Here is a 27160-nt window from a genome sequence, read left to right as displayed (position 1 = left end):
GATCTGCCTCATAAAACACGTTTTGATGTTCAAAGTCATGACCCAGATTATTATATGGATATGAATGTGTGAAAAAAATGAAAAGCTCTCTTTGTAGTTATTAAACAAGTTTATTACACATATACTATTACCATACACATAAGGAATTTTAAGATACAGTAAATGTTGAGTGATGTGCTTCGTTTTGGCATTAATAAAGACATACAGTTTCCCTTTTCATTTAGCTTTCCACGAGATTTTACATAACAGCCTATTTACATATAAGTGTGATATGTATCTGGTGTCGTACCAAAACCGTGTGCTTCGTGTTGCTTTTGTGTTTTTACAGCACCTTAACGTCAGATATAATCAAGAAGAGAAAAACATTGGAATTACATTTTTTTAAAATAATCAAATAATAGTTAGGGGTGAGAAGTGAAGGTGGTTGTTGCTCACTTTTAGGAAGGCATTTGAAGCACGTCTCGTGCGAGTGCGCGTGCCGACTTACGGTGACGCAGTACAGCGGAACTTGTCGCTCCAGTTTCCGTCACAGGTGTCGGGCCCGGATGTGCAACGTTTGGACTGGCAGTGCATCGGTTAAGAAGAGCTAAAGCGGAGTGTGTAGAAATTCTTGTCAAATACATTTGGTGCGGTTTCTTTTTCTTAAGGACAAAAATAACCGAACCTCCGTAACAACAGACCCGACCCACGCAACAAAGTTTAACAACTGGCAACCGTATGCAGTGCAAAGCAAAAAGGAAAAAAAAACCGCTAAACAAATATGATTTCACACCATAAGACCTCTGGCATGTTTTAAGGTCAGAGTGACACACAGTGGGGCTGCAACTCATGACAGATGAGGCGCCGGCTTACGACGCTTCTTTCTTTTCCTTCTGGGCATTTCGGCGAATCTTCATCTCTGTCAGCTGGATGTAGCGGATGGCGTTTGTGTCTGTGGAGAAATCGGGAGGAAATTGTCGATGTATTTTCTCATGAAAATGATCATGAATCTTTCACTGTACAGGCATTTGGCCAGTCAGATGAGGAATCCTCTGGCAGAACCTCAATGAGCCTTCAATCATGATGAAAGTGAACATTAAAAGATGCGTGACAATGCTGTTAAAGGGATAGACCCGCAGTTAATGAACTTCCTTGGCGTCAAGTGAGTTTCTTGGTTTAAATTGAGATTGATTGGTCCTGGAGGTTTAATCTGATGGCGAGTCTAAAGCCCCTTTCCTCTGACGGGAACTGCTTTACATGTTCCATCCACAGTGCAATGTTTCACACAGGACGGTGATTAATGGCGCACTGTGTCCAACCTCCATTTCCTGTCTAAATAACAACATACTTCTGTTTGCATAAAACACGACAAACATTTTTGAAATCTGAGTTGTTTCTAAACTTTGCTCTAGCCGTTAGCTTCCAGGTGACATAGATTTTTATTAAACAAAGACACAAGGAGGGCTAATTACTGCAGGTAAAACATGAACCGCTTAAATCCGAATCAGTTGAGTGATTATGTATTATCTCTCTAAAAAGATTTTGTAAACCTTCCTAAACTAAAACGATTGAAATGTAATTTATTTTAAGAATTTCTACCCACAGATCAACTTTAGCGGCGACGACAACAGCGTAGCATCTTCCACAGCACAGTCTACTTTAGATGTTTAAATGATTGCCGACAATCCCAGCCTAGTTTTCGTTTCCCAGAGTCTCCAGAGTTTCATGCTTGTAGCCATGACAGTATTTCTTAACTCATAACGAGCTCCCAGCACACACATTCAACGTCTGCCTCTTGTTCCCAGGTGTACCTGCCCGGCCTTGTTGGCGGAAAGCATTTCTGCAAGACACTACCTGCTCCTAGAACCCGACACAATCCTTTCAGATTCACGCAGGAAGGAGAGAGTTTAGTTTTGATATGAAGCACGGAGGGGCAACAGCGAGGATTTGTGTGGACCACGTTTGGGTTTCGAATAAGCAGTCCAATCTGCCACTTTGATTGGGATTGAAATATTTCATCGGTTTTTAAACTGAGTAATAATCAATCTACTAATTAATTACTATTCTACTGACAAAGCCTGATCTGACACAAATAAATAAATATGCACTCTAACCTACATGTATTCTCCACTGACTGAACATGCAAGCAAACAACAGAAATTTTCTTTGAGATAATACTTTTTTTTTTTCAAGCGGAGGCACCCCTGAGTTTTGCCGCCCAGGGCGGTGAGCCATCTCTCCCCACCCACTTCAAAAACAGTGCTGTGACTGCTGACCTGATGGCTCCTGTTTGTGCGACTCCTTCAGGTAGTACAGGGCCTTCTGGTAGTCTCCCAGGTGGTAGTAGGCCACTCCGGAGCGATAAAGGGCTTTGAAGTTCTTCCCTTCCTTGAGAAGCACTTTCAGGCAGTACTCCTTCACCCGCTCGTAGTTCACCAGCTCCATTTGCAAGAGGCAAGCTGGAACAGAGAAAGGCTTTAAGAAAGGTCACGTTTGAACGTGTATTTCCTACAAAGTGCAAATTAAAATTGGTTATTTTTGTTAACCCATGTAAAGAAAAAGGGTTGTGGTGTTGTGAGCAGGGCTGGATTTATAAGGATGTGGGCCCCCGGGCTGGAAACCATTTGGTGCCCTATCCGCTAAAAAATATATATATATATATATATTTTTTTTTTTTGCTGGGTTAGGGTTAGGGGTCAGGGATCAGGGGTAATTTTTTATTCACTGGTGCTCCGTAACAACTGCCTGAAGTTGTTATTGGCTGTCAACTTCAGCCAATAAAGTGACAAGTCACAGATAAAGGATTAAAAAAAATTTGGACACTTTTAATTAGGATGAAACAACTCAAGTGCAACAAAGTATTTATTTATTTTAATTGGGGGGGGGGGGTTTGTTTGTTTTTTTACATTTGCCTTTTTAAAGACTTTGGTGTTTATGTAGTGTTAATGTCTTCAATTTTCCTGTCAACTTAAGATTTTTAATTCAAAAACTGGATGACTGCGCTGGCGCCCCCTACCGCCACACTTAGCAAGATTTCAAGTGGAAATCCTGCTTGATGTGGACAATGTCTGCAAAACATGGATTCATCATTTTAATTTTTTTTTTATCTGTGGTGCCCTTCAAAAATTGGTGCCCTGTTTATGGTCTGGCTCACAACCTGAGCCAGTCTGGCTCAGGTTGTGAGTCATCTTCCTTTTTTTTTTTTTTTTTTTGTGGCAAATCAACAGTGAGTGAGCATCGGTGTGACAGGAAAACGTCTCCTACCAGCCAGGCTGTTGTAACACTCCAACTCCGCATTCTCCATCGCCCCCTTCTGCTCGTCCGTCAGCGTGCTGGACTTGCTGATGGTCGGCAGGAGGGTGGACGTGGACTTGGGGCCGGGGTCCGGATCCCCCAGCACCCTGCACAGCCCCTTGATCTCCAGCAGAGCGCGGTGGTACTTGCCGATCGCCTCTCTGTATTTCTTATCCTTGTAGCACTGAGTGCCTTGGCTCTTAAAGTCCAGCGCCCGCCTCACGACGTCAGCTGGCTCATTGTGGGATGGTTGCTTCAGCATCGACCCACCATGATGCCTCTGCTGCTGGAGCTGAAGCTGCTGCTGTTGCTGCTGTTGATTTCTGCTATCCTTCGTCCGGCTGCCGCTGTTGGGGGGCTGAACGCGCTGATGGAGCCTCGGGGAGCCGCTAACGCCGCCGCCGCTGCTGGCGGTGAGGCTGCCTCTGCCGCTATCCACCCTCCCTTCGCCTCCAGCCTGGACCGCACTCATCTTGGACCCGTTTCCTTTTTAATTTCCGTCTACCCTGGCACTCCGTGGTATTTTTATTTTTTTTTTTTAAAAAAAGCCTGGGGAGAGGGGGCGAGGGGGAAGTGGAGCTCTTCACCGCATCTTATCGGCTGTAGTCGCGCCTTTCGCCTCGCCAGTGTCGCAGCTACGTCCTCTCCGTGCGCAAACCTGCGCTGCGCGATGCGCGCTGCTCTGTTGTAACCAGCTCCCCGCGTGTTTTCTGTTGAAACGAACCGATTGGTCGAAGAAAGAAAGAAAAAGTAGAAATAGTGCATCCATTATAATTTCCCGACTGAATGGTTTGATTTCATTATGAGTCTGAAAAAGAAAGTCCTGGCAGAAGAAAGTTATATTCTCTTAGTCTTATTTTGGGCGTCTCTTATTGGCTGGCCGTAATTACAGATCGCGATGCTTTTTATTGAGAAACCGCTACATTTCACCTCATTTCTTATTTTAGCGACCAGATGTGGGGAGCAGAGTAATATGGATTTGGAGTCGCTTAATCAGTTCTGGACCTGATAAAATCCCAAAGCACTTGGACTGAACCAGTACCAGGACTCCCCCCATTCAAATATCAATATTGTTTTTCACCAAACAGGATGTGTGTTATTCTTGACTCTTCTAACGTTATTCATTTCACGTAGTGTATATTAAATTACATGTGAGCCCTCAAAAGTCTATACGCTGTAAGATTTCAGTGATTTAACAATGAGACTATGATAAGTAATTTCAGTAATTTTTTTGTCCATATGTATATTTTTATGTATATTCGGCACAATTCAAGAAATGATCTAACACAGTTTTGTTAGAAAAAAAAGTCGTATGAAGCAAATGATGTTGCTTATTTGTTCAAACTTCATAAAGTTAAGCTGTTGTAAAATAACTTTTTTTTATGCTTATTTACATCCTAAACGCCACAAAGTATTTTAAAGGATCTCATTTTACAGTCAGGAGAAGGTTACCAGAAAACTCCATGCAGTTATCTGTTAATTGGAGAAAAATATTAACCAATATAATGCCTAATTGGAGGCATTCTATAGTACACATGATATTGCTAGTAAATATTGTTACTGTGTAAAAGAAATTACAAAAATAAATTTCTTTGAATGATTTAAAAACATATTATTACCTCAATAAACTAGTTGGATTTACTAAATGTTCAGTTCATCTAAAAATAAAATGTACAAAAACTAAATTGTTTCAATTTTGAGTTAAAAATATATACATTTTTAAATTGAATAACAACAAATTAATAATGAAATTATTAGTTTTGCACTGTTCTGATGTATTTACCTTTGTTTAAGGTAAATGCTGGAAATATATAAAATGTTTTTAACACATTTTATTTACCAAATCAAATTTTCACCTATCACTTTTTTTTCTGTGGACAAATTAGAAAATATATATATTTTTGGCAAATTCTTCAAACGAAATCTGGACAAAAAACTGAATAATAAAAAAAGAAATTAAATAAGACCTCAATAAAAAAAATCATCCCTGTTAATGCATTAAAGCACACGTCATCAGCCTTGATCTGATTTTTATTCTACACATAAATATAATAAATAATAAAGTGTATAAAAGTGTATTAAAGTGACTGGTCATAACAGCTGTAGAAAATGCTAACACCTTTATGACACAAAGTTTAACGTTGGCAGTTTATCAATAATACATGAAATACACATATATGCTTTAATACTTTACTGAAGAGCTATTTCTGAACAAACACAGCAAAATATAGAGGAGTATTAACTGCTAATACACATGAGTTCATCTATTAAGAATCAGTGAGAAGTGGTGATGAATCAGCTTCTTGAATAAGATCTCCATTTCTCAGTGGAATATTTGAATCATGACCCAAATTCAGTACAAGAAGGGGAGGGTGATGGACAGGGGGTGGCATATGAAATGATATTCTGCCTAAATCTTTAATAGCTGCTTGTGTTGACTGGACAAGTTGTCTTTTGGCTCTTCTTGTTCCTAATTGAGCAAAAAATTCTTCTTTGAAACTTCAAGTTCCATTGTAAAAATCAGTTATAATTTACATCTCATTTCCTGGCAGGTTAATCTAAAACATCAAAACATAAATGATTTTTTTAAACTGACAAAACAATGCATTAAATATTTCCTTCACAGCAAGATTAATGTGTTTCTAAATAGAAAATTAAAATTTGCCCTTCTACCTGTCAGTATTTTTAACATAACTTGAAAAAGTTTATTGTATCTTGATGGTACTAAAATATAAAAATGTGAAACATAAACAGACGTTTGCTGCAAAGGCATACTACTGAAAAATACAACAAAGTAGCACGTAAAAGATTTGACTCAAGTGATATTATGGAAGGAAAACGTATATTTTAAATGAGTATTGAGCAGTAATGACTTCCAATGGGTTGCGTCATCAAGCTGCGACACGACGGACAGCAAAGACGCAATTATTAAGAGACCATTTGTTTACTATCATGGCGTCGGTCGATTTCAGAGGTAGGCTAATTGTTGTATTGCTATGTGGAACGCGTTATCTTGTTTATTTAAGTTTTAATCATTTTAATTAACCGAGTCTAATGTGAAACGAATGGAATAAAGCTTGAATTTAGAGTTGGTGTGTTTTAAAGGCATTTAGTAACGCTGTAAGGTAACGTTAGCATGCCAGCTAGCTTTGATAGCCCCGGTGTTCTTATGTCGTTTGGTTTCAGACTTCATTTCTTTTACAATGTAGTAATAGTTTTTTGTTTTTTTTTTGCTCTTAAGAATTCAGCTTCTTTAACTTATTATTTCTGGTGTATTCGTGTGTCAAATGGCAGGGAATTAAAATGAGGTATTCATTGCCACTTATATCTATAAACAAATTCCAGCTTTTTCGATAGTGTTGGATTGTAGATAAATAGAAAATTCTTATTACGTTTTGCTTGCACATAATAGGCTTACATGTCAGTATTTTTGAACTGTTTTAAAACTATGGTGTGATGAGGGGAAAATTGAAATAGAAAAAAAGAACATAGCTGTACATATATTTTTGCAAACAGGATAAAGATATTAAATATGACAATGTTTGCTTAAAGCTTCCGTCCTGATTGACAGTTGTAAAGTAGAACCAGTGCTAAAAAAAAAAAAAGTAAAATAGTTTTCTACCACGCTTATTAATTAGAAGCCAGTTTCAGTATTGTGTTAGTGTATAATTTATTGAACATGACTATAACAAAACTGCCTGTTAAAACATTTTTAGGATTTTAAAAACGGGAGAAGCGTGAAATGTAACAATACTGCCCATTGGTTACTTGCCAGTGAAGCTTGTTTCAGTAGTTTATTGCATGTTGTGTTTCCATGGTAACTTTGCAGACAACCTCCTGGGCATATCGTGGGTGGACAGCGGCTGGGTGCCGATTCTCAATCCCGGGAATGTTCTGGACTACTTCTCCGAGAGGAGCAACCCGTTCTATGACAGAACCTGCAACAACGAGATCGTGAAGATGCAGCGGCTCACTCTGGAGCACCTCAAGTAAGTTTAGATTTTATGACTATGCTTATTTTTGTGTTGATTTTTTTCTTCTTCTTAGATGTGCCAAAAGCATAACAGTAAACTGAAATCGATGCACAGAATTGGAACTGGGTCTGACAAAGAAACTGAAAATCTCTAAGGTTTCCTGAGTCCTGCTTATTAACTTGTGTTTAGCTTCCTCCCATATTAACTCTGCTGCTTTCTCTCTCTCTCTCTCTCTCTCTCTTTATTTTTGTTTTTTACTTTTTTAAGTTTTACATTATGAAGGAAAATGTTTAAAAAACTGTAACCTCTACAACCGCGGTAGTTGTAATTTGCGCATGCCTAATCACGGTGCGGCTTATCGATCATCTGATTGTTTTGTCAGAATACCGGCTATAGCCACGTGTTAAAAGAACCCCCAAAACAAAACCTGAAGTTTGTCCTCAAAGTGAGGGTGATACTGAAAGCTGTTTTCCCTCCATGTTGTTTTTATTTCCAGTCAGATGGTGGGAGTGGAGTACATTCTCCTTCACGCTCAGGAACCAATTCTCTACATCATCCGTAAGCAGCAGCGGCAGTCTCCAACACAAGGTGAGCGGGGATACACACCACACCACCGCTGCGTTGTAGCCAGTGCTTGAACTTTATATTTGAAACATTGGTACTAAGATTTTTCCATCCTTCTACATGTAAAAATCTCTGTCTAATATTTTCTAGTAATTCCTTTGGCTGACTATTACATCATAGCGGGAGTGGTGTATCAGGCTCCAGACCTGGGGACGGTTATCAGCTCCAGAGTGGTAAGTCTGGTTAATTATAACTGCTGTTAGTCTTTTGGTGTGCTAACATGCTGGATTTTTTTAAAGCTTTTGTCTTCTTGGTATTTATTCTATACTGGTTTAGCTTTCTGCAGTCCATGGAATCCAGTCGGCTTTCGACGAGGCCATGTCGTACTGCCGCTATCACCCCTCTAAAGGATACTGGTGGCACTTCAAGGATCAGGAGGAAAGAGGTTGGATCTTTTTTTTTTAACTTATGTTCCCAAACTGTGGTTGGTTGATAATAACTGAAATATGCAGCCCCTTTGTGAAAGTGTTGCTACCTTTAGTGATGCACCGATCCAAGATTGATATCTGTGTTGGTCCCGATATTGGAAAAAAATAAACTCTAGATCAGTTATGGATGACAATGTGCCCGATCCATAAAGCAACATCTATTCAGTCTAATTCTATGCTTTGTGCTCTGAGTGGCGTCATGCTTTATCATTTATTTTACAACTTATATTTAGAGTTCCTAATTGTACTTTCTGACCTATTTGAAAGAAAGTTTGTTTCAGTTTATTTATTACATTTTTGATCAAGGTAGTGAGCCAATTGTTTTTGTCTGTTTCAGTTTATTTATTTTACATTGACTATTGTACTCCTAATTGCACTGACTGAATAAATGAAAGTTATTTTTATATGTTCGACCAAACTTAGTGAAGCTATTGGTGTATTTAAATGTGATGTACTGGCGAGTTATAAAAAAAATTGTAATTCAGTACATTTATGTCTGTGTAAAAAAATAAATAAATAAAAAAAGTTTTAAGTCATTGTATGAAATCGGTATCAACCGATACTAAATTTCAGATATCTTTATCGGTATTGGAAGTGAAAAAATTGGATCAGTGTATCCCAACATGCCACTCTTTTATTTTATTTCTTTTTTTTGTTTACATTTCGTCTTGTTACAACCGCCAACTTCAGTGGATTTTATTGGGATTTGTCGACTTGAGGAAGCTTTTAGCCTGCCTGAGTTGACACTTTACAAAGTGACCTTTTGCAGTAAATATATCTCCAGGCGTTTTAGTTTGTCTCTGCCAATTTTGTAACATGTCAAGACTGAAATGTGGGCCTATTATTCTTCAAAGATTTGCTCCTTCTATGCCGAATTGGATGGAGAGTGTCTGTAAATATCCACTTTCAAGCCTAATCACAGATTTGCTGTTAGGTCTCGACTTTGACTGGGCTGTTTTTAAATATGCTGCGATCTAAAGCACCGGGTCCACAGTCCTGCATGTTGTAGCTTCAAATCTTTATTCGTGACCCAGTGTGTAATAAATTTTACCGCAAGTCACAATAAAAACAACACACCAACAATTAATGTTTAACTAGAGGCCGTGGCGCTAAATTTCACTGCTTCCACCAACGGAGGTTTAAAACAAAACTTGTCGATCAAAGAACATATGTCTAATACAAAATGCTTAAAATGTGAAATCCCTCTTTAAGAGACAACACACTTTTTTCCTTTTCCTTTTTTTTTTGCGTTTTATTGAACAATTTTCCACTGAGATTTGGAAACGCAATTTTAGTAAGATAGCATAAATTCAGAAAATCTGAATGGGTGTGAATACTTTTTGCAAAGCCCTGTATGCGTCAGAACTATTCAACCATCCACATCCAAAAACATTTCCCACATTACTTTCTAGTTTCTCCGTCTTTCTCAAAGGTTTCATGACTAACTTTGTCGCTTGTTACAGAGAAAACAAAGCCTAAATCCAAGAAGAAAGAGGAGCCTAGTTCTCTGTTTCAGAGGCATCGCGTTGACACACTGCTTCTGGACCTCCGATCAAAGTTTCCACCAACTTTTTACCAGGTGCATATAGTATTTCTACACGATTATTCATAATAGAGTTTTTATTGAAACCAAACATCTCGCAAATGATTGTCAAATGTGTTTTCTGTCTCTGATTTCAGCCTAAGCCTGGCGACAAACCAATTCCAGGTATCATATACTGTAGACGTAAAATTTTGAATCTGAAAATGTGTACGTTCAGGCGAATTCTTCATATTAATCGACTACAACCTCTGTTTCAGTTGAGGTAAAGAAGGAGCCTGAACCTCCCACAGAAGCTGCGAAACAAGAGGAGCGGGAGCCGGCCACCAAGTCGTCAGCACCGGCTCCGCCGAGCAAACCTCCGCCTGAGAAGAGGGCGAGGCTGCAGTAACGGGAAAACGGAGCAACATTGTATTCCACTTCCTTAACTGAGAGAACAGCTGCCCTCTGGGAGTCGTTGTGCCTCCCCCAAAAATGCAACCTTGTCTACTTCTCTGCTGTTTTTTTTTTACTAAACTTGGACAAAAGGGTATCCATCTCTTTTTGTAGACTTAGAGGAGAAGCTTAGAGCTAAGTGCGTTTCAGGGCAGCTGGACTGAAAACATGGCCGACCCGGGTTACGTCAGTAGGATCGTTATTTATTTTTTTTGACGATACGCAGAGTTAAGTTTCGATTAAGTTTGTTAAATGCTCACGTATTATTGCTAGCTGACTTTTTAATGTCTGCACACGTTTTTGCTGTTGTCGTTGTATTGATTTCAAAGGACAGTTTCAGAGCCTGCTCACTTCCAGCTGTTTCTAAAAAAAACACCACGCTTACTTTATTTTGTAATAAAATTATTGAGTGAATGTATACATTTGTTTCTTCATTTGATAAGTTTTGATGAGTTGTAGTTTTCTATTACCATAAACACACCACAACACTTTACTGCTTCCTTGTCAACTGCATGTTACGCTTTTTCAGATTAAAAGTTGCTTATGAGTAAAGCATAGAAAGGGTTTGAGGATAAATGGTTTTCTATTTTATTTATTTCAACGAAAATGTGTTGAAGTAGAACAATTTTAGCACCCATCAAAAAAGTTTGAATTTTAAAAAATCACCGCTAGATGTCTCTATCGTGCCATTGAGCCTTTCTGCTGTCTGCCTTCAACAATAGTAATTTGATTTAAATATGTTGTTTTAAAACATTGCTAGACATTAAAATGGAGCATTATTACTAAAAAGATACGATATTTATTTTTCCAATATCTTAAGAAATGTACATATTTTCTTGATTATTTTTCCATCTTCCCATTATTTTTCCCGTGACGCTCATAGATATATAAGAACAGAAGTTACATGCGTGTCAACGGCGTCCATATTGTAAGTGGCAATGTTTTAAGGTTTGTAGGTCACGAGCTCTAGAGGCTTGTAGATGAAAATACAACGGACAGAGATTGGACACTTCGCCACTGTATTTTTAACAAGCAGATCTAAATAGTAATAATACATTTATTATGTTTCTATAATAAATGCCTTAATAAACATTTATTATATATAACAAATACATTATTGTACAATAATGTGTAATACATTATCATATAATATTGACTACATATTTAATATATAGTTAACTGTAATTTCATTACTGCTATATGTTAAGCTACTACTAAAATAATGGAAATTTGAAAAAGAAGATGTAATATATGATATTATTTTCACATTCACCCTTAAATAAAACTTAGTAAAAAAAAAAAAATCCCGAAATGAATACGTTTTAATTCTTAGAAACTAAATTTGAATTTACTAAAATACTTTGGTATATTTCCGGGGGGCCTCCCGACCCCACTAAGGGACAAGGGTGTAAGAAAATGGATGGATGGATGGATATTTCCGGGGGTAAATTAGGAGATGTTGACATGGATTTTAAGCGCACTGTGGGTCATATGGATTGCTCGAGCTTATTTTGAACAGCGGACTCTTTTGAATTTTTCTACTTATAAAATTACCATATATTAATTTGCATGATATATGATTAATCAATATGAAACACAATTTTTAGTAGTGCTTCTTTTATTCTAAAAACACCGTTCCCAAGTAGACTTCCATTGATTTTTAAAATTAATTTGCCACTTACAATATGGCGGACGTACTGACGTGTCGTTTCAGATTCGGTCGACGAATCCAACGCGGTCTTCCTCTCCTATTTCTATCCCATAGCGCTCCCAAATGTGCTTTCACGGCGCCTGCGCACGGATGGCCACGAAGAAGAGCCTTTCCCTGCAGGGCGTGGAGGACCGAAACAGTGCCCCAGCTGGCCGGACCGGGCTAGCATCAGAGAAGATGGCTGCAGAGGGGATTTTTCAGGCCACTGGCTGAAAACAGAGCACCGTTTGTCATGTTGAGCGACGAGTAGCCAGCGTGTCAGCCCGGTTGTTCCGTTGGTCGGTTTCGCCCGGATTATTCGGAGGGAGGGTATCGAACAACATGGGGTCGCAGACTCTCCAGATCCTGAGGCAGGGGGTCTGGGCTTCAGTCACAGGCGGATGGTACTACGACCCCGATCAGAACACATTCGTCAACGCTTTGCATCTCTACATCTGGCTGTTTCTGCTATGTTTCCCCTTCACGCTGTACATGGTGAGTGGTTTGGTATGACTCCATACTTTAATTTCAGCCTCATTTTTAGGTGTTTAATTTTTTTTTCTCTCCTGGTACCGTTTTAGAGCGCAAGTTACCGAGCTAAAGTGTCCGTTAGGTTAGCTGTTAAAGGATCCCCACGGTCGGCTCTCTGTCTATTATCTAGAGCAAATACAATGTAACCTTTATACCAGTTTTACTTCGCGGCACACATAAACTGCACTTGGTTGTTCCCGTAAAAAAAAAAAAAAAAACCTGACCAGTTCATAGTTACTTAGTGGCAGGGAATGCTGTGAGCAATCCCGCAAAATGCACTGTCCCAAAAACTAGATTAGGTCAGGAGAAGCTCTTTTGTTGAAATTCAGTGTTGAAAAAACGATTAAAAACAAAACAAAGCAGTTGATTAATCAATTACCGGCTGTAATCATTGAATTTATCCCCCGCACTCTGTTTGTTTTCCTTAGTAGTGGTTTGGTTCCTGATCAATTTCAGAAGCAGCCAGCTGTTTACTGCAGGAGGGCAGCTGATGGACACAATAATAAATTCTTTATAAACAAATGCAGCTGTTATTACAGCAACATTATTACACGGGGGAATTTTGGGGAAATATTTAGCCTTTAGTTGAGTACATTTAATCTGTGGGGTTATAAAAAAAATCCAATTTTAGGGATTAGATATTATTCAAAGTCCCTTATGGCACAACTTAAATTTAATGTAACTGAAGCACTTTTTTCGTTTTATTTTTTTAAATTTTGGACTTTTTGTTTAGAGAAGTATCTCCAAGGTTTGCGGCATTTTTCCATAACAACTAGGGTTCTAGGGTTGCAGGACAAATCGACCATCCGATAAATCGGCACCGATTCCCATAATTTTGGGCGATACGTGAAACCGATCTTATCTACCTCGGAAAACGTCTGAATATCACTGACTGTCCTCTTTGGTTCGCTTTCATAGAAGTTTGACTGACAGACCCGCCCACCACGTCATGCCTGCACGCAAGAACATAACAATCGTCACCCCACAACAACTTAGCAACTTTGTCTCTATATTGAGCGATTTTCCAGACTAAAAAAAAAGTATCCCCTTAATTGAAATCGGCATTTGAGACTTTTTGGAGACTAGTGATCTAACAACTATTAGATGCTATGAAGCTTCCAACCAATTGTTGGGGACCAATGTCAAGAAAAAAAAAGTATCCCACCAGCACAAACTTAAACATGTGGAGTTAACTGTGCATAGACTTTAACTGAAACCATGTTATTACATTGTAGGAGACCAGGAATGGGCTTGTGGCATGAAAATAAAGATGGCTCTATTCTATAAAACACCCCCTTTCCAGTGTACGGTAGAGGATCTATGATTCTGTTATAATGAGACTTTAATGTACGGGACACCAAATCGGCCATCTTTCATGGATGTCTATGTCAGAAAATAGCACTGCAGGTAGACTTGATCTAAAACACAGACTGTTAAGTTTGGCGGAGGATCTGTGATGCTGTGGGCTTGTTTTTCTTCCAAATTTCCTGGCAACCTTCTCTGAGTGCATAAGATCACGATGTCTTTGAAATACCAGAAGATTTTGAATATAAATCTGCTGAACTCTACGAGTAAAATCTAAATGGGTCATCGTAAATTTTGATCCAATTTTGGTTAATTTTGGTTTAAAAGACGCAATATCTGGAGGACATATTTTGGGGGTAGAGTGCCTTCTCCGGGTTAGGGGGGGGGTCGTCCTTCCTCAAGTGGAGGAGTTTAAGTATCTGGGGATCTTGTTCACGAATGAGGGAAGAAGGGAGTGGGAGATCGACAGGCGGATTGGGGCAGCGTCTGCCGTGAAGCGGGCGCTGTACCGGTCTGTAGTGAAGAGAGGGCTGAGTCAAAAAGCGAAGCTCTCGATTTACTGGTTGATCTACGTTCCCACCCTCATCTATGGTCATGAGTTTTGGGTCATGACCGAAAGAATGAGATCACGGATACAAGCGGCCGAAATGGGTTGCTGGGCTCTCCCTTAGACATAGGGTGAGAAGCTCGGTCATCCAGGAGGGACTCAGAGTAGAGCCGCTGCTCCTCCACGTCAAGAGGAGCCAGTTGAGGTGGCTCGGGCATCTGGTCAGGATGCCTCCTGGACGCCTCCCTGTTGAGGCACGTCCCACTGGGAGGAGGCCTCGGGGAAGACCCAGGACACGCTATAGGGACTATGTCTCTCGGCTGGCCTGGGAACGCCTTGGGGTTCCACCGGAGGAGCTGGAAGAAGTAGCTGGGGAGAGGGAAGTCTGGGCCTCCCTTCTGAAGCTGCTGCCCTCGCGACCCGACCCTGGATAAGCGGAAGAAAATGGATGGATGGATGGATGGATGGATGGATGGATGGATGGATGGATGGATGGATGGATGGATGGATGGATGGATGGATGGATGGATGGATGGATGGATGGATGGATGGATGGATGGATGGATGGATGGATGGATGGATGGATGGATGGATGGTATCTTGGGGGTTTTGTTTGTTTAGTTTAGTTTTTACCTAAGTGAGTAAATGCACTCAGATTTTCAACGTGAGGTTATTCTGCAGCAATAAAATTAGACCAACCAGGAGATCCAAACTGGGTTTAATGTGACGGAAGTGTCGCATTAAGATCTCAAACTCACACACAAATAAAGAATTGGATTTTCTAATGCGGATGTGTAACAAAAACTAAGGGGTCATATGGATAATTGATTTAAAAAAATAAATAAATACTAATCTGTAGCTCCACCCAGGTCAGAGAGTGACTTACTGACCCCTAAGGCTGGTTTGCAGTTTCAGTTCTATTCCTGGAGTGGAAATGTGTTGGTCAGCGCTGTGTTTTATATAGTCCTGCTGTTGTTTGTGTTGACTTGAAAATGCATGCAGGAAGAGGGTCTTGAAGAGCCAGATACGGCAGCTGGTGGTCAGGTAACTTTTAGGGAATGTGGGTCACTTTCCGCGCTGCAAATAAAAGGGGCTTTTTTTTTCAAAATCAATCACATAAAATGATGCTTTAAAGACATTTCCAGTTCCCATGGTACCTGAATGAAACAGTTGTCAATATGTAGTCCAGCTGTTATGGTGAGCTGTCAGTCATGATTCCACACCTGAGGCACCCAACGCTACAAGAGGGCAAAACGTAACTGAAGAAAAAAAAACCTTGAATCGCAAAATTTGTTTGGAACATTTTTATTTCTTTCAGTTTCAATACATTTTTTTCACAGTTTCAAATCCTTATTTTTAGTTTCATTTTCTTCAGTTTCAAATCTTTTTTTTTTTTTTTTTTTTAATTCTGAACATACTTTATGGCCCCAATTTAGCTCCATATAAACAGCACTACCTGTACTAGAGTATGTGAGCTACTCATAGCTCTGGCTATCTGGAGTCTGGAGCTGAAATAAATAAACAAAAAATGTAAAAGTGTTAATCGGTTTCTGCTTTTGTTTCATAGCTAATTTAAACATCGACTAATGATAAGTATATTCAGCTCTGCTTATCTTGATAAGAATTTTGTTTTATTGTCACGATAAGTTCCAAATACTGATGTTTTAAAAAACTGTCCATATTGTCTAGATGGTAGATTTTACCATTTTTTTCCACTGTTTGTTCAATTAGGGCATTGATAAGAATCAATAAATGTGAAAATATGATTAAATGCAGTTAGCATGTGCAGTTTAGTCATACAAATCACATTTCTTATTGTGACTGGTGTCCTAACGAAGCTTATTACAAATGTGAAAATTTTTCTAGAGCAGTACGTCTTTTCACGATACTGACTCGGGAAAACAGTGTCTTCAGTCAGAGGCTTCTTCAGATTCACTGTAACACAGACCGCTACAAGAGATCTTTCCTGCCAAGATCTTTTCCAGCCATCACCATCTACAATAACTCTTTATATCTGAATTAATATGAGTTACAACATTTAATTTCCCTTTGGGATCAATAAAGTACTTTTAAATTTGAACTGAATTTGTGTTTGTGGGACTTTAATTGCTGGGACACAGTCACACCCACAGTTACCTAAAAAAGAAGTAATAACTGGTTATTATCGTCACTTTTATCGTTATCACAATATATTGGGATAAAACTTTAAGTCCATATCGTAACTTTTATTTGTGGGATTATTTCTCACGTGAAGCTTTTTCTTCCTGTAAACCACTTTGAATTACGTTACCGTAATCTCTGCCAGCAATGCACCTTACACGGCTGAACTTCCTCTCCCTTCTCCCGGCTTTAGGCCCTGCCGCCAACGATGGTTATAGTCGGGATCTACTGCGGTGTGATTGCCGCCATATTCCTGCTGCTAAAGATGGTAAACTACCGCCTCCACTATGCCCTGGACGAGGGCGAGGTCGTGGAGCACCAGGCCAAGGAGAACCAGTGCCGCAGAGGGGGAACGGAGGGCGCTAACGATGGCAGCGTCACCCGTCGGGAGGACAGCAACGGCCCGGGGTGAGCTGACCGGTCCCGATACGAGAAACCGGATGAGTGACCGCTCTGCGTAAGAGCGTGGCTCACGAGACGTTTATCGATGATAGCAGAGGGTCACGTGGAGCGGGGGATGGCTGAGGTCATTAGTCTGCTACTAGACAGTGAGACGACCGGAGCAGAATCGCTGAGTCAGGCGTTAGCTGCAGTTTTATATGTCAGGATTTTTATTTTAATGCCAGGGAGTTCCATACTAAAGGAAAGATCAATAAGAAAACATAAAAATGGATAAATAGGAAGAAAAATATGAAACCGCGCTGTGAGATTAGGATGCATTCACGTGTAACAGAGGTGGGTGGAGTAGCCAAAAATTGTACTCAAGTAAGACTAGCAGCATGTTTTTATTTAAGTAAAAGTAAAAAAAAATGGTAGGAAGTAAGAATAAAAAAGTTGGTAATATAATGTTATTCAAGTATAACTGATCAAAACATGAATCGTTTGATATTTAAAAAATTGCATCATCCACAAAAACATAACATTGTGGGGAAATTTTGGTACTTTAAAGACCAAACTGAAAATAACATAATAACAATCAGGCCAAAAAAAGAGAAAACAACAAATTTCAAAATTGATTTATTTAATATAAAACTTATGAAACTTTAACAAATACTACAGGTGTGTGTTTGTTTCTGAGAAGTTATTAAAGGGACAGTAAGTACTGTGAGTCTGTCTTATTAGGTTCTGTTTCGTGTTTGTCTGTTGCATAAAATACATTAAAGTTAGTTTTTTTACGCTGCAAAATGTGAAGCTGTGATGGCACCAAAGTGTTTTGTTTTTTTGCAAAATATTGATAAATCCACACAATGTTTATTCCAATTTTATTAGTAAGTGAGTGTACAAATACTTTTCCAGGACAATGTATGGATTTCATTCTATCCCGAAACATGTGAAGGTGCTAATGAAGTCTTTAATGAAGTGTTTATAGAGAGGCTCGGCGTTAACCTATCCTTCTGAACACTTGGTTTATAGTTAGTTTTTAAATTTTTTTTTATTGAGGTGCTCATTTCTCACTCTGGTGGAAATGAAAGGTGGCCGGTAAGGTTTTTGGTGCCCAGGAGTTGCAGGAATGACTCATGTTCACATTCCCAAAGGGGAGCGCTTTTAGGACGCAGGGGAAAAGCTACGGGGTGCATGACGGTCCTCGACTGCAGGGACATTCGCAGTTGCAGCTTTGCCCGCAACATCTGCAACAACATTCCATATTGTTTCAGTTTACACTGATGCTACCAACAAGAGCTCCTGCCTGTTTTGCACTATTTTTGTCATTTTGTTTGAGTTTTATTTATTTTTTTCATTTTTGTCTGGTTTGACCTGTTATGGAAACTTTTTTCTTTTTTTTTTGGCATATGGAAATGATTTATACCCTTTGAGGGATTTTCTGTTTCAACATACCAGCTGGTTAAGTAAGCATGTCTGGGCTAAATATAAACCTGGAGAAAATCTGGATGAATGCATTTCCTCCCCCCCCACCACCCCAACCCCTCTTTTTTATCATCAAATTTCAGAATCCAAAGAAAACTTCCAGTATGTAGCTCTGATTAATGTGAAGGACGCAAAAATAAAATGTTGAGAATAATTATGGGGCCTCCAGGAAAGTGTTTCCAATTCATCTGCGTGGGTTTGTGTTTCGCAAAGGGACCCTGGAGGGGGCATAGAGATGACAGATTTCATCCGACAGGAGACTCCGCCGGTGGACTGCAGCTCAAGAAATTCCTACATTGGGATGGAATCTAATCAGGTAAACAAACCAGCTGATCCCTTGTACATGTAACTATTAACAAGATTAGTTTGACTTTGAGACACAAAGTTAAAAGACTTGAGATTTGACTTGGACTCTTGGTTTGAGACTTGAATCTTCGTCTCTTTTAATCGAGCGAAGGGAAGCCATCTTGTGAGTTACAACTGTTTCCCAGTTTTAATTTCTCGAGCTCAGACTGAGGAGAGATCCAGTCTCAAATTGAACATCGACAGGTTTTAATCTCTTATTATTATTTATCTTTTGAGCATAAACACTTATTTATATTTCTAGAGGCATAAACATGATACTTGATTGATTTTTAAAATAATACTACGCAGCGTTTAGCAGGTTTTTTCTTGCAAGAATGCATGTTAAAACTAAAGATATATATATATTTTTTTCTTATTTAAAATTCATAGATAAAAATAGAATTTGTTGTGTATAACTTTATTGTGGGAACATAGCCAAAAGATACACAGTAAAATGTTATATTAGTAACTTGTAACGATTTAAAGTCAGGAATGGGGATCCACCGATTCACTTTCTTTTTTTTTGCTTCCGATACTGATACAGATATCTGAGGTTTAGTATTGGTTAGTATATTCAGCCGAATATTATTAGAAAAATGGGAATATCACTCTGCTATTTGATACAGGTATGGTTTCTTGAACAGAAAATGAGAGATTCATCAGATTTGAAAATAGGAAAAGGAAAGGAAGGAAATCGGGGCCGATTTATCAGTGCACCTCCATGAATTCACTGGACGTATCAGAATCAAAATATTAACAATAAGCATCATATGCCAGCCTTCACCTAATCATAATTTGTAACTTTGGATTTATAGTACAATTAAAGCATGTCATGCAAAATGTAATTAGTTTGCCCCTTTTGGGTTTCGCTGCACCACCCCAGGGATGTAAATATTGTTCTGACGAACTGAGCTCAAATTATCCCATTTGAGCCCATCCCTTACGGGAGAAACAAACGATTCTTTTCACAGCAGTTTTTAATTTAAAACACTTTCATTTTGCTCCACTTTGGTTGGAGAGTCATGCTTTCAACCAGCATAACTAAGCAACCAGCTGGCAGGTGGTAGATGAGACATTTGTTACGTATAAGCTTCATATAAGCAAAAAAAAAAAAGTTTTTACAAATATCTATGCCTTTGACTAATATTAAAAAGTTTTGTAGAAAGGTTTCCAACTTCATAGTAGCAAAAAAAAAAAAAAACACCAATAAAACACATTTCCTCATAGGGATATAAAACATTATGCATTAGCACTGATAGAGCGTTATTTGCTTTTCCCTTCCTAAGCGAATGATAATTGCTCTCTGTTATTGCCAAAGCATAAAAGCAAATGAGCTCTGACTTCCCTCTTCCAGATGCAAAATAATCTGAAGCTGATAAAAGGTGGGAAGGATTAGTCAGTCATTTAGGTCAGTCAGAGATGGGGAGGCGATGGCTGTGACGCTGCCCGTCCGTTTAAACTCGATTAATACAGGAATCGAAAAAAAATAAATGAATAAAAAAAATCAGCTCCATTTCGTAATTGCTGCTCAACACATCAAAGGTTTATTTGTAAGTTTACAACTCTGACCTCAAGATCCAATATGGCTGCCATTTAGTTTAACGAAAGGAATTGTCTTTTGCAGATCAGTCTAGTTTCCAGTAACAATCTTTGTTTTCTTTTTCCTTCCCCCTTCGTCTCAGATCATGTCAGCGCACGGGAGAGCGATGGGTGTCAAAGGTAAACGGAACAACACTTCACCTTGTTGCATAATAACACACTGTACTTTGAACTACATTCATTGGCCTTATTGAGGATGCTCTAAAAGTGCCTTGAAGTAGATCCGCTTTTCATCGAAGGTCGATTTTACATTAGGTCTCGTGAATCGTGTTTGTGTGGATTTCGGACGTCGGTTTCAGATCATCATCTTGTTGCAGACAATCTGTCTTCAGTTTACTGGTACAGGGCAGGAGGATCTGATTTAAAACTTCCTGCAGGGTTGTTATGCAGCCTGGCACTTAATTTCAGTATTCTCCAGGTCTAGATAAGTAGGGTAAAAGAAATTAGATCATTTTCTTTTTGTTTTGTTTTAGTATTTTCATACGCTGGTTTCAGTTCCAGATCCCATTGTATAAATGTTACATCCTTCCTCCAACACGTACTCCTTTTCTTTCTTTGTGTTTGACTTTGTTTTCTCTTGATCACTTGTTTCGTACCTGTGTAACTCCATATACGTGAAAGTAAAAAAAAAAAAGAACTTGCTACAAGAGTGCAGAGCTGCTAGATGCCTGGTTTTACAATCGTCTCATTATGGGTTGCCCACCCACATCCTTGACCGTGATCTCCCTGCTGTCCAGGAGATGTACCCTGACTCAGCACTGCTTTGACCTCGGCAGTCAAACCAGGACGAGCCAGCCTTAGGCAGACCGCTACGGTTTCTGAAAAGATTCACTGTAATACTTAGCATGGGAGGCGTTCTCCGGTAAGGCTTTATTGGAATCCGACGTAGAGAGTAAATCAACTTTTAGCTTTGCTTGCTTTGGGTCCATTACGCTGTCAGGTTGAAGTGGGGTTTTCACCGAGTTTTTCAGTGAGTCATCCTAATTAGCCGGCGGTTTGTGAATTAGGCTTTCAGGTTTTTGCCTTCGGTGTATCATCCTTTACTTCCCTATTCTCTCATTTCATCACCTCCGAAGTGTTCATGGCGTCTTTGTTTGAGGGGGGGGGAAAAACCCATTGCAGAGTCTGAACATTTGGTTCTCTGGAGGGAAGTTTCCTATAACAGCCATGCTGGTATTCCAGGAATACATTGAGAGCTGCTTGTTTTGACTGTTGCAAAAGCAAATCTACAGTGTTTTGTTAGACATTCGTGGTATGAGGCTAGGCTAGCAGTTTTCTTCATTAATATTCTCTTTAGAGGTCTGCTGCATGTTGAGTCCAAGGACTAGTGATTGTTGAAGATGCACCCATCAGAATGATTTGGCTGATTTCCAGTCTTCTTCAAAGCCTTAAACTGTGGAGCATTGCTTTCATGTTTGGGAACAATAACATAAGATAAACAATGTTGATTTATTAACTTCCTACTGTGAACCGCTACTAATTATTCATATAAGATGCAGAGGTGATGCCACACTGTGTGAGAGCGAGGTAGAGAGAGCAACTGCAGGGTTTTACTATTCTTCTTTGAATCTTAAATGAGCAACTTGTGCGGTTAGCTAACAAAAACAGTACTTTCTGTGTTTGTGTCTTACTCTAAGATTTTGGAAAGAATGTAAATATTTCCAAATTTGACAAATTCCACGACAGACAGAGGCTGTACATAAAGAAAAAAAAAAGAGATGAAACACAGCAACTTTCCTGTAGCACATTCGGACTTCCTGTTATCTGATGAAAAGCTCACACTCTTTCACAGCCCGAATTAACCACAGACATGTCTCAAAATTGTTTTAAAAAAGTTTTCTTTTTTAAAAAGCTAATTACGTCTCTTGGACTTCATCTAGAAAAACTTGCTGTTACTGAAAAAGTTAGCTTTGAGACGTTTTGTCTCAGTAACGGTGTCCTCACTGAAGAGTGTTGCTCCAAGTACCAGGGCATGGTTCCTGTTCACCAGTCGGTTAATACAACGATTACATTAATTAAATCTGTCAGCTCCTCATTGCTTTTAATCTGTCATCGCAGGAGACATGGGAAAGGTTTCGGACGACATCAGCTTGACTCTCATCGGGAGCTGCAGTCACGATCACGGTAACGACACTTTGAAAGCAAGCCGTTCTTAAGCCACTCTTCAAAACGTCGTCTAACGTTTTCACTTCTGTATCCCCTTCATAGACCTGCTGTCGGAAACCAAGATGTACTGCCTCGTTCCCAATGACTCCTTCGCCTCGTTGCAGCCTTCCACCTCCTTGTGTCCTTCAGAGCTCTCTCGGGAGGCCGGCGACATGTGCACCTCTGCTGCTTATCACGTCAGCCTGTCGCACTCGTCTTGTGACACGGAGGTGGCCTCCCACGCGTCCATGCAGTCTCAGGCCTTCAGGAAGGAGCTCCGTTCTCGGGGTCTGCCTCGGACCTCCAGCTCGTCGGGCTCTGCCTTTCCCGACCCCTGCCTGCCAGACTTTGCTCTGTATCCTCCGCCCCGGAGAGGCGGCCTCGACACGGTGTGCGAGCTGGAGGCGGCAAGACCGCACAGGCCCGCGCTGTGCGACAGAGAGCAGCTTTACCAGCAGGATCAAGCAGTGCCCTCCACCTCGGGGCAAGAGTGCTGCAAGCACAAAGACTCGCACAAAGTGGTCCGCTCTGCCTCTAGAGAGGCGGGGGAGGGCAGCTCAGGGCTCTACCAGGTTGATGTTGGTGCTGGTAGGAAGGGCTCGGTCGGGGGCGGAAAGTCTCACTCAGGAGAGCGAAGCGCGGACAGCTTGAGGAGCTTGAGTACCCGCAGCAGCGGCTCCACCGAGAGCTACTGCAGCGGGACAGACCGCGACACCAACAGCACCGTCAGCAGCTTTCACAGTGAACAAACCAGTTCTACGCACGTGGAAAGCCTTCTCTCGCTTTCGGGGGATGAGCGCGGACGGGACAGAGAGGCCGTGCCCTCGCCCGGAGACAGCAGGAGTTCCAGCCTCGGCGCCGTGGTCTCTCGAGGTCTCGGCAACGTTCCCTCTCGGGAGGCCAATAAAAACCCTCATGCTAATGAGCTGACTGCTAAGCAGACTGTGGGCGCCTCTGCTTCTTCCGTGACCCAGGAGCAAGCAGAGCCTGGGGAGAGCACGGAAGAACCTGGCGTCAGGACCAGTGCCGATGGCTCGACGGGCGTAGCCGCGACTGAGCAGGACAAGGCAAAAGCCGACGATCGGCCAAAACCCGAAGCCGCCGTCCAGAGGACTTTGTCTCTGTCGACTGGGCGCCGCGGACGGCGGCACGGAGGGAAGAAAAGAGCGAGCAGTTTTGATGCCAGCCGACGCCGGGACTACATGGCTTTACGTGGAATAGCTAAACCCTGTAGCGCTGTCTTTACGGGAGGAGGAGAGGACGACTCCAGTGATCAAAGTGAACTCAGCTGTGCCTCCAGTCTGCATTCCACCAACCATCTAAGCACGGACAGCTCGTCCAGCACCACCTCCCGCTCCTGTCACTCGCCGGAGGGTCACTTCAAGGCCCTGAAAGCCAAGCATGCTGCTGCCACTTCCCCCTCCTCCTCCGCGGTCAAAGATCCAGGAGGGTCTGAGGCGGAGGTGCGACCCAGAGGGAAGCGTCGGGCTTCCCGCCGCACGCCCAGCACTGGTAGTGCCAAGACGCACGCCAGAGTGTTGAGTTTGGACAGTGGCACCGCCGCTTGCCTTAACGACCCCAACCGCTTAGGAGCGCCGCCTGGGCCCCGGCCCCTCACCACCTCCAAGTCGGATTTGGAAGCCAAAGAAGGGGAAGTCCTGGACGCTGCGTCTCTGCTCGGTCGGGCCTCCCAGCTGGAATCGGTGACCCGTTCCAGAAACAGCCTGCCCAACCAGACGGCTTTCACTGAGCCTCAGGATGCAACTGCAGCTTCACTTCGAGGTTGGTACCAATGTCTTCATTTTTATCCCCACTTTGTTTTAGCAGCTCGCCCTAGAATGCTGTTACTTATCTACTATGTTTGGCCTAGTTTGTTTTTCTTTTTCACTTTAAAACTCCTTAAGTTCTAATTTCCCGAGATGTTTAAGGTTGTTTGTTCCTGCTTTACGCGCGTACTTCCTGTTGAAAGCTTATGTCAACTTTTGCTATTTTAGTTTATTAACACAAGCATAAATCTAGAGTTCATGAACTTGATCTCGGAGCGAGTGAGGCCCTCCAGACACTGGGAGGGTTTCACAGCGGCTCGCGCTGGTGATTGCAGACGGGATGTTGTCGGTCTTCCACATTCAGCGTAACCATGGTGAGTTTCCATGGAGTTGCAATTCTGACCCAAGCAAAGTGTTCCCTGTGCAGATCACTGTTAGTATGACAGCACAGTGTGTGCTTTGTGTTGAGGTTGAGCAAACAGATGCTGTCTTATTAGCATGGTTGTGTTGAGCATTAGCGCTGTTCCCTCCCTGTGTATTCAAGCTCGTGAATTAATATCACAGTTTTACTCGGGTCTTCAAATATCTTGTTCTATTGCTTTATTAGGCTGTGAATTTTTTGAAAATGATGCTGACTCTCCTTAGCTTCCTGAACTGTCAAGTGATTTAGCAGCCACGAGCAGTATTGTATTTGCAGCAGTGGTGATGCCACACGGTGTGTATGAGAGAGCAGTTGCTGTTCCCCACGCATCTTATTGTTGACAGCATCGTAAAAGTTCAAAATGAACAGCACCTGCCAAAGACTAGCTTTCTGTTGCACCAGCCTGGATTTGTACCTGTCATGCTTCCACAGACAATAGTTTTTTTGTTTTATTTTTTACTTCTTTCACTTTTTTTTGTGCCTCTTCTGATTTTATTTTAAAAATCAAACTGATGCTGATAATAGAGACTTCGTTTCTAAGTAACAACCTCCACACCGAAGGATGATATGTTTGGACAACCCAGTTACACCTAGGCAGGTCAAAAATGGACCATTTCTGATCATCAGATGATTTCTCAGTACATTTTTTTAAAGAAAGATTTAATTTGATTCCTGCTGTTTTGATTCATATTACACACACAGTTAATAATATGCAGTAATGAGACTTTTGTTTGCTCTTGTACTGTTTGAAGTTATTTTTGAATTTGATTTAGATCATGGCTATTTTTTCAGTTTGCTCAAGGACACTGTGACTGAATATGCTGAATTTTATTATTATTCATAAATGAACATATTATTAAAGTTTTACGTGCCTCATTATTGTATTTAATGCACTTAAGTTTTTGGTAAAGCATTCTTCCAAACTGACCTACACTCATATATCCAGGCGCTGTTGCTACTTAAATTTACTATGAATTAAAAAACATTATCTAAAAACTGATGAGTCATTTTTCAGTTCAATACTCCTCTGTATTTCTCCTGCTATTAAATTGTCTTTAGGAGGGAATTTCATTAGAAATGTTTTTCAGGACAATGAAAAGCACTGAGCAAAGGCTAGCACTAGCTAGCTAATAAGCCAAGAGGGCTATTTTATTGTTTCACTCTGAAACTATAAAGTATGTTTTTATTCATCTAAATTATTTAGTCTTACTTTAAACGTTATTTAAGTGTCAGAAATCCGTCTGTTCTCTCGGATATCAGAACAACAAAACTGGAAAATCCCTGAGACAAGCTAACTTCATGTGCGCTAATATAAGCCAAGTGGTGTTTTTCCTGCTCAACTTCCTGCTTTTGAATATAAAACCATAGAGTAAGTCTTACCATAACAGTTATAAAAATGTATTGGAAATTTCAAATGTCGGTTCTGGGATATCCGAAGAATAAATCTGTTAATCACAGAGACAGGCTGGGTCTAGCCCAGCTTTGCTAGCCTAGAAAAGCTATGTTTTTACTGCTAATGGATTTATGACTATAAAAAAAAGTATCTTGGGTGTAATGTATCCAGGGAGGATTTTATTAGGCTTTCCTTCAATGGCAGCAGTGTAATAACTCTCCTCTCATCCACCACAGTCTCACTTGTTCTCTTAGTCATAGTTTTCTTTTAAGGAGCGCTCTGGGTTACAGGGGGGGAATAAAATCTGAAGTCAAAATATCTGACCATTCTGCATGCAGATTTTCTGGGACAAGAGTGTTATGTTAGTCAGTGTTGAGCCAAGAAGGTAAGAGCTAAATGATGTAATAAGATAACCCTGCATTGAAACTGATGCAACATCCAGGCTGTAACACTAACATCCACAGTCAAAATCATTTTAGATATTTAGGTCTCTGCTAATGTCGTTACAGCTGTTACATTAAAAACATTTCATTTTTGATAATAATCTTAACTGCTTTTATTCTAATTTTGCTTTGTTGACATTTCCTTAACGAATGTATAGTCGGTATGATTTACAGGTCCATCTCAGTACTAGAATATTGTAAAAACTGTTTTTATTTCTGTAATTTAGCTAAAAAAGTGAAACTCGGGTTGATGTTTCAAGCATTATTTCCATTAATTATGATAATGGTTTAGTGCTAATGACAGAAAATTCAGTTTCTCAAATAAATTTTTAAAAAGTCTACTTAAAAGTATATTTCATTTATATTTTATTTTATGTTGGTTCTGGCGTCTCTCGTTTTTCTCTTGACAATGCTCCACTGCCTTTTTAGCAATGGCCCTAAAAAGGCAGGCATCCTCCTTTTGAATTTGTTGGTCATAAAAGAGCATTTCTGGGGTGCTGTGGTGGCGCAGGGGCAAAGCACAACCCATGTACTGAGGCCTTAGTCCTCATGCCAGCAGTCGAAGGTTCAATTCCCAGCTTGGTGACATTTGCCGCATGTCTTCCCCTTCTCTCATAACCCTCTTTCCTGTCAAACTACTTTCAAATAAAGGCCACTAGAGCCAACAAAACCTTT

The 27160-nt window shown here is 40.4% G+C and overlaps 3 protein-coding genes across 4 annotated transcripts in view; 2 read left to right on the top strand and 1 right to left on the bottom strand.

Moving 5' to 3' along the window:
* Positions 1–90: 90 nt before the first annotated feature.
* ttc9 (tetratricopeptide repeat domain 9) lies at positions 91–4064 on the bottom strand. Its single transcript, XM_008398958.3, has 3 exons — positions 3244–4064; positions 2256–2438; positions 91–931 (listed from the first exon to the last, which is right to left on the bottom strand). The coding sequence occupies exons 1-3, from the start codon at positions 3743–3745 to the stop codon at positions 849–851; spliced, it is 768 nt and encodes a 255-aa protein (XP_008397180.1). The 5' UTR covers positions 3746–4064; the 3' UTR covers positions 91–848.
* Positions 4065–6029: 1965 nt separating this feature from the next.
* On the top strand, positions 6030–10692 carry med6 (mediator complex subunit 6). The gene is made up of 8 exons (XM_008398957.3): positions 6030–6247; positions 7103–7262; positions 7744–7835; positions 7962–8044; positions 8148–8256; positions 9763–9878; positions 9980–10007; positions 10100–10692. Exons 1-8 carry the CDS (start codon positions 6142–6144, stop codon positions 10228–10230), a joined length of 825 nt encoding a protein of 274 aa, XP_008397179.1. The 5' UTR covers positions 6030–6141; the 3' UTR covers positions 10231–10692.
* Positions 10693–11976: 1284 nt separating this feature from the next.
* pcnx1 (pecanex 1) overlaps positions 11977–27160 on the top strand; it is a 40630-nt gene continuing 25446 nt past the window's right edge. For both annotated transcript variants that reach the window (XM_081603077.1, XM_081603076.1), the window contains exons 1-6: positions 11977–12459; positions 16701–16915; positions 18587–18689; positions 20401–20437; positions 22376–22441; positions 22526–24244. In XM_081603077.1, the coding sequence (XP_081459203.1) occupies positions 12307–12459; positions 16701–16915; positions 18587–18689; positions 20401–20437; positions 22376–22441; positions 22526–24244 (2293 nt within the window). In that variant the 5' untranslated portion in view covers positions 11977–12306. The remainder of the gene's footprint in view (positions 12460–16700; positions 16916–18586; positions 18690–20400; positions 20438–22375; positions 22442–22525; positions 24245–27160) is intronic.

The sequence above is a fragment of the Poecilia reticulata genome, chromosome 22, assembly GCF_904066995.2.
Source record: "Poecilia reticulata chromosome 22, P_reticulata-male-v2, whole genome shotgun sequence".
NCBI classification, from domain to species: domain Eukaryota; kingdom Metazoa; phylum Chordata; class Actinopteri; order Cyprinodontiformes; family Poeciliidae; genus Poecilia; species Poecilia reticulata.
The sequence above is the reverse complement of the archived record's forward strand: the minus strand, read 5'-3'. Positions and strand labels throughout refer to the sequence as shown.

Coding starts and splice junctions, on each gene's coding strand:
- ttc9 (XM_008398958.3), bottom strand. CDS start 3,745: ATGAGTGCGGTCCAGGCTGGAGGCGAAGGGAGGGTGGATAGCGGCAGA. Junction 2,439..3,243: donor GTGTTACAACAGCCTGGCTG/GTAGGAGACGTT, acceptor TCTCTGTTCCAG/CTTGCCTCTTGCAAATGGAG. Junction 932..2,255: donor GCACAAACAGGAGCCATCAG/GTCAGCAGTCAC, acceptor ATTTCTCCACAG/ACACAAACGCCATCCGCTAC.
- med6 (XM_008398957.3), top strand. CDS start 6,142: ATGACTTCCAATGGGTTGCGTCATCAAGCTGCGACACGACGGACAGCA. Junction 6,248..7,102: donor GGCGTCGGTCGATTTCAGAG/GTAGGCTAATTG, acceptor GTAACTTTGCAG/ACAACCTCCTGGGCATATCG. Junction 8,045..8,147: donor CGGTTATCAGCTCCAGAGTG/GTAAGTCTGGTT, acceptor ATACTGGTTTAG/CTTTCTGCAGTCCATGGAAT.